Source organism: Chlorocebus sabaeus, chromosome 21 (assembly GCF_047675955.1).
Source record: "Chlorocebus sabaeus isolate Y175 chromosome 21, mChlSab1.0.hap1, whole genome shotgun sequence".
In the NCBI taxonomy this organism is placed as follows: domain Eukaryota; kingdom Metazoa; phylum Chordata; class Mammalia; order Primates; family Cercopithecidae; genus Chlorocebus; species Chlorocebus sabaeus.
The window spans coordinates 103,374,604-103,386,698 of NC_132924.1; the positions used below are offsets into that span (position 1 = coordinate 103,374,604).

Here is a 12,095-nt window from a genome sequence, read left to right on the forward strand (position 1 = left end):
CTGTAACTCAAATATAGGTACCTCCGTACTTGTGTTAATAATTCTTCCCGTCACATTAAACAATTGTTAAAAACGAAGCCAGTCGCACTTTATCTGTTATCTGTTCCATAGATGTGTGTTAAAGGTTAGCGTCCTTAAACTGTTTTGAAGATGACAGTCAAATTCTGAATGGTTTTCAGTGTTGAACTCTGCCCACCCTTATCCTTTCCTCCTCACCTAGGTTTTTATATTGGTACCCGTGACTCCTTAAATGCTGCTTCATTATTTCAGAATTATTCAATGTTAGCTGGTTAATTGCTATGGCCTTCACAGCATAAATGTCTCGTAAACCAAGACTCCTAGCAACAAAGGAAAGGATTAAAGGTATTTAAGATTATTTACCTGGTGTAACTAATCACTTCCATGAATTTTCCAAAAACCAGCACAGACCAGGTGGTTACTTTGGAGGATAATGTAATCTTGGTTTACCAAGCACCTTAAGACTCAGAGTCAGGAAATGATACTACTTTAAAAACTAGCCTTCTGTAAATATATCAAGGCTTTTTTAAAATAGGGAACTAAACTTCTCTGTTCTAAAATGTCTTAAAGAGAGTAATTTGGCTAATAACAGACCATTACTTCTAGAAAATGCTTAGAGATGTTGCTTCTGGATACAACAAGGTAGCAAACCTATAGGCAGTGGAACTTCTAAAACCTGCCGGGATGCAGACCCAAATAGGATGAGCTGAGGCTTTACAAAGTACAACCGAATAACTACAGTGTTCCTTTTGATTGCCACCAACTTGCCCACCAAAAGTCATTTATGCAAATCAAAACAACAATAAATCAGCAAATGGAAACAGCTAACAGCTTTCAAGTAGTTTGCACTGTGACATTTACCCACTGATATTCTTCTGGTATGGTTACATGGTTTAAAATGCTTCTAAGCATAAAATGTATATTTTGAAATCCCCACTAACTAAACAGAGATTAATTTAAACAAACAAACAAACAAACAAAAGACTGCTTTATTCTAAAGATTGGCATTTCTACTGTCTTCTGCACAAGCACTAGAAGCCCCCTAAATATTTGAACCTGAACTCTACGTACCTGGTTCTGGTTTAGAAGGACAGCCGTCAGTAGGACTTTCTGACATGATTACTCAGAGATAAAAGATCAAACTAGATGTTTTACAGTAAGTTTAAATTTTTATAAAAAGGATGATTGGGAAGGCTCTGTCAGTCTGTCCTTGCAAGAGCGAACAGAGCTTTAAGAATGGAGCTTCTGCTGTGTGTCTTCTCCCAAACTCTGTGTTGAAGACAATCCTTGTTTCAGATACGTTATCAAGGTTTTCTTCTCCAGTAAGTCTAGGTTCTAAGTCTGTCTCTCTCGAGTTACTGGAAGGACAGAGACCTGACTATCTAGGATGTTTCACACTGAGTCCAACTAGTGTCATCTAACCACCAGAAACCAAGAATGGGCTTTGTAAATTGTCAATAGACATAGAGTGTCTATTTTCCCCAGGTAGAGTTGAAAGCATATTCAGATTACAAAGGATTTCTGCATTTTCAGGGTTCTGTTGAAATGTGTTATTAGCAAAGGGAAGTTGGGCTCACAGTGGAAGACAAATCAAAGGAAGTAACAGAACAAGGTTTGTGGTTTCACAGAAAGAAATGGCATCTAAGGTAATCTGAGTAAAGTGATGGGTCTAGGGTATCATGAAACAAGGGAATATTCTCCTCCCTTTCAACCCCAAAGAATACTTACAACAGAAAATGGGGAAAGAGAAGGAAATATCTTCCAAAATGTAGATGCCAAACCAGAATCTAAAGCAATTCTGTCAGGGAATCAGCACAAAGTGTGTGAAATGGGGTAACAGGAATCTCCTGCTCTACTAAAAGGAAGCCCTCCACTCCTACGGAGGGAAAGTGAAGTGAGCATTTTCAAGGCTCTTTTCCAAGGGTATTTCTTCTGGGAGATCACCTCCACGCAAGGTTTAGATATTAAAAGAAACCACATTGTACCTTGAGGAAATGTTTTAAGTGAGGTTCTGGCAACCTGGGCGGAATGGGACATTTTTATGGGACAAATGTCTAGTGAGGACATGTGAACTCACACTCAGCTGCAAATGGATGAGAGGTGACAGAGACGACAAACCCCAAAAGAAGCAGGACAGCTGGATTCTGCCTGCCTTGGATAAGTTAAGGATGGCAACAATGAAGTATAGGTGAGTAAATGCGATCTTTCTCCAGAGTTTAAAAGTATATATTTTATATAAATATTTAAAATACATATACTTATGTAATATAAAATGTTTAGGAAGAAAAGAGAAGGATACTGTGGCATTACATATTTTTAAGAAGTCTGTAGCATTAGCCCTTATAGCTGAACATGGCAAATGAAAACACAGCATAAAGCGGCTCCTGAGTCCACACCTATTGGTTAGGGTTTCCCAATATTACAGCACTTCAAATGGAACTTTGATTTCAAATAAAAAGGTCTGCTGTGTAACAAAAGAAAATGTTCTGATGTATTCTCGATGTGCAATTTTCTCTTCCAAGAAGATGTACATTACCAGAGCCAAGTCCTGAACTATGATCAATCAGAGTACCTCTTTACCACCATTAACTACTCCCCTAGCACTGGGTTCTCTTATTCAAGATACGAGCAAATCCATCTTAGAAAATAGATGTTTCTACTTCTTCCTTAATTCTGGCCTTGAAGTGTACACTTTACATCAGTTTTGGATGCAGATTGAAAAATTATGATTTTGCGCAAGGGCAATGCACTCAATGACTGGTAACATATCTTTGCAGACTAGCTTTTTAAAAGGACGTAGATGAAATATGATTTTTAATTAAAAGAAAACAGACTGCAATGAATTGATAATACATAACACTAAGTTCTCATGTCCCTGTCTTCCATGAATACTCTCATTTATACACACAAGAATGTTCTGAAGGAAGATATTATTACCCCTATCTCAAATAGAGACAAAATAAGACAGAAAAGATGAAATATCTTGAAGAAGGGCATGAAGATTGCAGTACAATGACACTAGAAGCTTAACCAGAGCTCATTCCACTAGATCTGACTCCACAGGCCAACACCAATGTCTCCTATGGGATAGAAGTAGGGCAGAATTTAGGCCTACAAGCCACAATCTGAGGAGCAGCCCAATACAGCACCCAGGATCTCCCATAGCCCTTGAGGCACCTGCTAGGCTTATCAGATCATCCATAGCTCTCTGTGCCTGTCAGCTGTAGAACACAATTGTTAGTTAAGAACCAACTTATAGAACAACTGTAGACTTCCATTTTCCCAAACCATCAAGAGTGTTACTTACTTTTCTTAATCTCTTCGAGCTTCTCAGTATATTTAGTCATACTGTTACCTAAAAAGAAAATAAGGGTTTTAGATATACTTTAAATGGAAGCAAATGAGCACCACTGTGGAAACAGAATGGAAGAAAAGTATCCCCTAAGCTTTCCTGTCCTGTTCTTAGGGATTCTGGACAGCAGCATACAGGCCACACACAGTAAAATCTTTTGGATAATACAGCATTATTAAAAGTTGCAGAGCCGAGCGAAATGTTTTGGTAGAATGTGTTTAAGCTGGGATGCATACCCCCAAAACATTGAAAAGATCCAGGAGATACAGATGAGCATTTTCTATCAATTTGTTTTTCAAGTCTAGGCTTTTCTCCTCCTTTTATCTCCCCTGCCCCCGCTGATGATCTTTTTGTGGGGAAGATATATAGAAGAGGAGCAAAAAGGAGGCAGTGTTCTTTGAATGTCTAAAATGTGCCTTTGTGGTTACCCAAGCAACCCTCTCCTCTCGGCTTTGTCTTCACAGTTTCCTTCTCTTTCCTGAACTTGCTCTTCTACTATTCATGCTCACGTTGCAGTCTGAACTAGACTACACAGTCTACACACTAGTATTCACCATAGATTTAATGTGCTGAGAAACAACAGCAGATTCTCGCCACTGCAGAGAGCCCCCAGCCCTCACGTTTTACAGTATGTTTCTACAATACTAGGTACTGGCCAAGGTGGTTTGGAGGTTTTCAGACTTAAAAAACTCAGCCAGGAACCTTCTGGTTTCCAACTAAATTCTAGCTGTCACGCCAGGGGCTATTATTTTTTACTGGGTGTGCTTCGATTTGATTCAATTCAACGCAGCAAGCTCTTTCTGGTATGGCAAAAGGAAAACATTCAAAATAATTTCTCATTTCTAAAACTGCGCGCCTAGCTTTTTAAGCCTGGCGAGGATCTAGTCAGATGCAGCCCCAGTATCAGATAAAAGAAATGCTTTCAATTAATAGTAGCGTGAACTGACATTTTCAAGGACTATTTTGAACTTTTCTTCACATTCGGGTGAGAGGTAGAAAAAGAAAATCCTTGCTCTGAAACCCAAAATACATTTTCAAAAAAACAACTTATTTCATTGGCTATTATTAAATCTTTACCATGAATTCACCATGGAATAAAAATCCACCATTGTTTTCTTTTTTCTTTTTCTTTTTTTTTGGTCTTAAGACACACACTCTCTGTATCCAGGACCAAAAAGGAGGATTCAGAGTAGGCCTGGACCTGGAAGTTCCAAGAGAAATGAAGGCAGTCAGAGCTGCTAGGAAGGCCTAAGCCTTCTCAAGAGAAACACTGAATACCTCTCAGAAGAGGCCCAAATCACCAAGATTAGAACCAAATACAGTCTTTCCTAGGTTCTTCAGACGGCAATTGACCTGAGAAGTGACCAGATCTTCAGAGCAGAAGCCACGATTTCTTCCTGGACACATACATCTCTCCTGCCCACTGCAACTCTGAACTCAGGCGTGGACTTGCTCGGTCAATACAATGGGGGAAGAAGACGGCAAATCAATATCCTGTTCAGCTTCCCAAGTCTCGTTCTTAAAATATTTTACCCAGTAGCTTTAGGTTATATGTCTCTGAGTCACCCACAGTTGCGTGTTATTGACGTGGCAGGTAGTTTCTTTCAGCTAGGGAAGCTTTAGGCAATCTAGTCAGAAAATGAGGGACAAAAAGGATCACCTGATTTGTCTGATGGCACGGCAAGTTAGTAACTAAGCCAGGATTCGCATTTCCAACCTCCTGAAAAACACGTCTTTTCTTGTCGTGTTATAAAAAAACACAATTAATCATGAGGTAAATTTGTAGGAAATGCTACTTCCTTAATAGTGAGAGGTGGGGATCATCTTGTGTTGTAAATTCCCTGAGGAATGGAAAACACTAGTAGCCAACCTTATTTATCCAGTCTTTATTATTGAAACACTGCATTTCCAAACCACAACCTTATTTATCCAGTCTTTATTATTGAAACACTGCATTTCCAAACCACAACCTTATTTATCCAGTCTTTATTTTGAAACACTGCATTTCCAAACCACAACCTTATTTATCCAGTCTTTATTTTGAAACACTGCATTTCCAAACCACGACCTTATTTATCCAGTCTTTATTATTGAAACACTGCATTACCAAACCACAACATTATTTATCCAGTCTTTATTATTGAAACACTGCATTTCCAAACCACAACCTTTTTTATCCAGTCTTTATTATTGAAACACTGCATTTCCAAACCACAACCTTATTTATCCAGTCTTTATTATTGAAATACTGCATTTCCAAACCACAACCTTATTTATCCAGTCTTTATTATTGAAACACTGCATTTCCAAACCACCGTGGTTTCTACTAACAAAGTGTCTACACTTCATTTCTCCATTAATTACAAGCATTTCAGGGTAATTACACTTAACACTTTATCTTGTATCAGCTGACCCTCACCACAATGCAGGGAGGTAGGCCATCACGCCCACTATTTGTTTTCTCCCTAAAGGAGAAGGCTGAGAAACAAACGTTTTTTGCAGAATTATACAAATATTTGGTGAAATTCAGAACAAATCTGAGAGGACTACTGATGAGTTCTTTTCACTACAGACATTCATTCTATCCAAGAATGGGGAAAAAAGGAGAATGGAGGATTTCTTCCTTGTTTTAATTGGGCAAATGAGATAGCAGGATGGCTGACACAAAAATACCCCTAAAAATGGTTTGAGAAATTATGAAAAGTAGCATTTTTATCCCACTTTGTAAACTGCTTATATCTTAACTATATAGCCTATCTTACTGTATCTAATTGCATCTGAAAATAGTTTCTGACTACCTTTTAAAAAGATTGGAAATGAATCCATTTCATAATTCACTTATTTATAAACATGGCTTTGTTTCATACAAAAGGAGCCTAAAAGACTATCCAAGAACCAATTTTTTTTTAATTGAAATTACACACTACTGCCAGATACATTTTCCCAGATAAGACTTTTTGATCAAAAAGAAAAAAAAAAAGTCAGTGGCTCCCCATTGCATCCTAACTAAAGCTGAAACTCCTTGCTCTAGCACTGGACACCAACTCACTACTTCTTAATATTGCCTTAATTACTTAACTTGACAAACTCCTGATCTTCCATTCTCTAACGTATCACCTTGCCACATACTCATAACAGCCCACCCAGCAGGAATTGACCTTTCCCTCCTCTGAGCTTCTACAGCACTCGGCTTACAACCCACAAGGCATTTATCACTGTATTGTCTTACCTACTTTACTAGACAGAAAGCCAAAGACTATTTATGGGCACGTACACACACACACACACACACACACACACACACACACACAACATGCATGCATGTACAATCTTTATCCCTTCCATTGTCTAGCATAGGAGACACTCGAAAATATTTGCTCAATGATGGTCAGGTGCACTGGCTCATGCCTGTAATCCCAGCATGTTGGGAGGCTGAGGAGGCAGGATTGCTTGAGCCCAGGAGTTCCAGACCAGCCTGGGCAATATAGCGAGACCTTGTCTCTACAAAACACACACACACACACACAAATTAGCCAGGCATGGTGGCGCATCCTGTAAGTCCCAGCTACTTGAGAGGTTGAGGTAGGAGTGTCACCTGAGCCCTGAAAGGGGAGGTTGCAGTGAGCAAGAATGTGCCACTGCACTACAGTGTGGGTGACAGAGTGAGACTCTATCTCAAAAAAAAAAAAAAAAAAAAAAAAAGGCCAGGCGTGGTAGCTCACATCTGTAATTCCAGCACTTTGGGAGGCTGAGGTGGAAGGATTGCTCGAGGCCAGGAGTTCAAGACCACCCTGGCCAACACAGTGAGAGCCCATCTGTATAAAAAATAAAGAAATAAAGAAATAAATAGGCTGGGCGTGGTGGCTCACGCCTGTAATCCCAGCACTTTGGGAGGCCAAGGCAGGAGGATCATGAGGTCAGGAGTTCGAGACCAGTCTGATCAATATTAAATAGTAAATTTATATTTACAAATTACTAATTTATAAATAATAAATTAAATAGTAAAACCCCATCTCTACTAAAAATATAAAAATTAGCCAGGCATGGTAGTGCGCACCTGTAGTCCCAGGTACTCAGGAGGCTGAGGCAGGAGAATTGCTTGAACCCGGGAGGCAGAGGTTGCAGTGAGCCGAGATCCTGCCACTGCACTCTAGCTTGGGCAACAGAGCGAGACTTTGTCTCAATAAATAAATAAATAAATAAATAAATAAATAAATAAAAAGGAAAAATATACATTTGCTGAATGAAATGAACGAAATATACTATGGAGATCTACTATCTGAAAAATCCTTATAATGAGTTCTTTTATAATGCAAATACTTCCCAATTTGGTCTGAGTTTCTGCACACCTGATTTTCTTGAAACTATGTACAACTTGACCTCTACACAGCATATGTTATGTGCTACATATATGACTCATATTGCTTCACGACTTAAGCAACCTAGAAATGTATAAGGTAGAATTTAGCTTCTACTTTGTTTACTTACAACTAAAGTTCTGATAAAAGATATATAACAAAACTTTACAATTAGACTCAAGAGGAAGAAATAACCCAACTATATCAATAGTGCTATGCAAAGACAGAGTACAACTGATTAAATGAATGAGTCATTCATTAGATTTTTTCCATTGTTTTCCTATAATTTAATAACATTATTTATACAGAGCCACTAAGAAAAGCAAGTGATTTTGTGCAGCAGTAATCTAAAGTAGATGAGATTTATAAGGCACGAACTCAGTTGCTAAGAGACAACTCCATGGCTTTATTTTTCTTCAATATTTCCCTCCTCTATGGAGAAGTTCTCTTGGCTCGGAAGAGCAGAAAGCATGAAAAGAGGCACAGTGGTCCTTTGTTAACCTCAATAAGTGATATGTGTGTATAGTGCTTTCTGGTTTATAAAAGCCTTTCACATACATTTCTTCCTTTGACGGAAGGAACAGAATTAAACAACAAATAAAAATGAAGAGTACCTAGTCTATAATGAGTTTGATGCTTACAATCAAGGCTATTAGCAAATATTCAGGAAAAGTAAAGCCTAAAGAAGAAAAAAGGGAATGAATAGTTTGTCTAGAGATAATAAAAGGAAGGTGAATTTTTAAAAAGACAAAAATAAGGCTAGAAAAGACTGAGTGGAGAAAGCCTACAGAATTTCAGAAAGCTAAAGAAATTGGAAATTAGATTGAATATAGATAGAAATGAGAGGACAATGCAGCCAATGAAAGACTGTGGGGACTAATAAAGGGAGAGCCCTGTGGTTTGGAAAGTGTCCCTTAATCAGCCTGCAGTGCTGCAAAACAGAAACCCAGAGAGGGTGCTTGAGAATATACAAGAACCCTGCGGTGGTGACTGAACAAAACGCAGCCAGGGATTTCATCAGAAGCATAATCCATTCATGGCACAGTCTGGCAGTGCTGGGGAGCTGGTAAGACACACACAGGCACCTATGGAACAAAAGAAATATTTGAAGTTCAAAATAATTCTGAGATTTCTAGCCATGGCCACACATCAGTGTTTGAGTTCATATGAGAAGCAGAGCCAGAGGTATAAAAACAAAAAAATAATCTTTACCCAGGAGGAAGATAGCAGTCTTTGAAGAACTCAGTAGAAGCTGATTTGGGTGAAGGCAGGAGATATCACGAAATTCTTGATTTCTTGTGATTACTCTGAATTGCTTGCTGTTTGGTAAGAAAAGATGAAAGACCCATCTATTTAGCCTAAAAATGAGAAATGCTCACTCACTCCTGTGCCTATTTTCAATGCTCTGACTGCAGAGCTTAAAAACATACTACAGGTAGAAACTCCGTACTCTTACTTGGGCTATAAGGTCCCTTTTCTGTTTTCTTAACTCTTTATCCTTTTCACCTCATGACACACATACAATGATACAATGTGGATACAATGCTGGGTTTGGGTTGATCCAGGCCCTGTTGGCTACCCAAAGGGCTGTAGGGATCTGTGTCTTGGCACGTAACGCATAGGCTGCTGCACACCAGGTAGAAAAGTTTTTCTGAATACACAGGGAGGTGAGTCACAAAAATGCACAGAAATATAAGCATTAAAATAAAAATCTCTCCCCTAAATTGACTTTAGAATAATTTCTAAATTTGAAACAAAAAAAAATTGAACACTAGAATAAGATTTCTCTCCCACACTGACTTTAAAATACTGTGAGTTTTAAGCAATGAAACATACTTTGGCCCTTCCAAAAGCTTTACAAGACTAGTTTGGGAGACTTCTGCTTCCAGAAAGATGGGGTAGATGTACTTAGCTACTCCTCCAGCTAAGAAAAAGAAAACCCTCGACAACCCACAGAATGGGAGACAATATTTGCAAATCATATTACTGACAAGACTCTAGTATCCAGAATATATAAAACAACTCTGTTTTACTTTTATTTTTTGGAGACGGAGTCTTGCTCTGTCACCTAGGCTGGAGTGCAGTGGCGCAATCTTGGCTAACTGCAACCTCTGTCTCCTGGGTTCAAGCAATTCTTCTGCCTCAGCTTCCCGAGGAGCTGGGACTACAGGTGCACGCTGCCACGCCTGGCTAATTTTTTTGTATTTTAGTAGAGACGGGGTTTCATCATGTTGCCCAGACTAGTCTTGAATTCCTGAGCTAAGACAATCCACCTGCCTTGGCCTCCCAAAGTGCTGGGATTACAGGTGTGAGTCACTGCGCCCAGCCAAAAGAACTTTTCTAACTCAACAAATAAGAAGAAAAATAACCCAACGTAAATATGGACAAATGATTTGAATAGACATTTCTCCATAGGAGATATACAAATGCCAAAAAGGACATAAAAAGGTGCTCAAACATTGGTCATTAGGAACATGCAAATCAAAGCCGTAATAATATACCATTTCATGCCCACAAAGATGGTAATCAAAACGATGAACAATAACAAGCACTGGTGATGATGTGGAGAAAACAGGGCCCTCCTACATTGCTGCTGGGAATGTGAAGTGGTGTGGCTGCTGTGGAAAACAGTTTGGCAGTTCCTCAAAAGATTAGACACACAGTTACCATATGAAAAGCAATTCAAGTCCTAGGTATATGCCCAAGAGAATTAAAAACACATGTTCACACAAAAATTTGTACACTGATGTTCTTAGCAGCACTATGTCCAGTAAGTGTAAACAACCCAAATGTCCATCAACTGATGAGTGGATAAACAAAATGTGGAATAGCTATACAACAGAAGATTATTTGATAATAAAAAGGAGTAAAGAACTGACACATGCTACAACATAGATGAATCTTGAAAACATTTCACTAAGTGAAAGAAGCCAGACAGAAAAGGCTACATCCTGTACAACTGCATCTACATGAAATGTTCAGAATAGCAAAATCCATAGATACAGAAAGCAGATTAGTGGTTACTCAACATAGTAAACATGTCAATTCTCCCTATGTTGATAAACAGGCTTAATGCAACTCCTATCAAAATCACAGTATTTAAAAAGTAAATGTAAATACGATTATTCTAAAATTTATATGGAAAGGCAGGGGAATTAAAATAGCTAAAATAACTGTATAAAGAAAAAGAAAGGCTGGGCACTGTAGAACATGCCTGTAATTTCAGCACTTTGGGAGACTGAGGCGGGTGAATCACTTGAGGTCAGGCATTCATGACCAGCCTGGCCAATATGGTAGAACCTCATCTCTACCAAAAAATACAAAAATATGAACCAGGCACGGTGGCGCCCGCCTGTGGTCCCAGCTACTTGGGAGGCTGAGGTGGGAGAATTGCTTGAGCCCGGGAAGTAGTGGTTACAGTGGGCCGAGATCACACCACTGCACTCCAGCCTGGGCTACAGAGTAAGACTCTGTCTCAAAAAAAAAAAAAAAAAAAAAAAAAAGAAAGTGGGCATAGTTAGCCTAACCAATTTTAACTATCCAATTTACTATACAGCTATAGTAATCAATACTATGGTATTGGCAGAAGGCAGACACATGCATCATGGGATCAGAATAGAGAACCCAGAAATAGACCCACATAAATATGCCCAACTGATTTTTGACAAAGGTGAACACGAAATTAAATGGAGAAAAGGTAACCTTTTTAACAAATGGCACCAGACCAACTGAATATCCGTAAGCAAAATCTTAGTCTTGATGTGAGTCACATCTCTTATATAAAAATTACCTCAAAGTTTATCATGAACTTAAACATAAAACTTTTAGAAAAAAAAAATCATGATAGAAAAAAAAAAAAAATCATGGGGATCGAGGCCAGACAAAGACTTTTTAGACTAGACAACAAAATCATGATCCATAAAAGGAAAAGCTGATAAAATGGACCTCATCAAAATTAAAAACTTTTGTTCTTCCAAAGACCGTGTTAGGAGGATGAAAAGATAAGTTATGAACTAGGAAAAAATATTTGCAAACCACATATCTGACAAAGGACTAGTAGCTAGAATGTATAAGGAGCTCTCAAAATGCAACAATAAAAAAGCAAACAAACTAATTAGAACATAGGCAACAGATATGAACAGGTATTTCACCAAAGAAGGTATACAGAAATTAAATAAGCACATGAAAAGATATTCACCATTACCACAGGGAAATGCAAATTAAAACTGCAATGGGCTGGGCGCCGTGGCTCACGCCTGTAATCCCAGCCAAGGCGGGTGGATCACTTGAGGCAGGAGTTTGAGACAAGCCTGGCCAACACGACGAAACCCTATCTCTACTAAAAATACAAAAATTAGCCAGGCATG

General features: G+C 38.6%; 1 protein-coding gene across 7 annotated transcripts in view; it reads right to left on the reverse strand.

Moving 5' to 3' along the window:
• The window catches only part of CEP41 (centrosomal protein 41), a 51,966-nt gene that overhangs the window by 20,016 nt on the left and 19,855 nt on the right, over positions 1–12,095 (reverse strand). For 6 of the 7 annotated variants that reach the window (XR_012090409.1, XR_005242349.2, XM_007982925.3 and 3 more), the window contains one exon: positions 3,326–3,373. Coding sequence is in view for 5 of the 7 variants with exons in the window: in XM_007982925.3 (XP_007981116.2) it covers positions 3,326–3,373 (48 nt within the window). In the remaining 2 variants the exon portion in view is untranslated. Of the gene's footprint in view, positions 1–3,325; positions 3,374–7,427; positions 8,750–12,095 lie in introns of those variants that run through there. The other variant, XM_073009339.1, reaches the window with a different exon arrangement.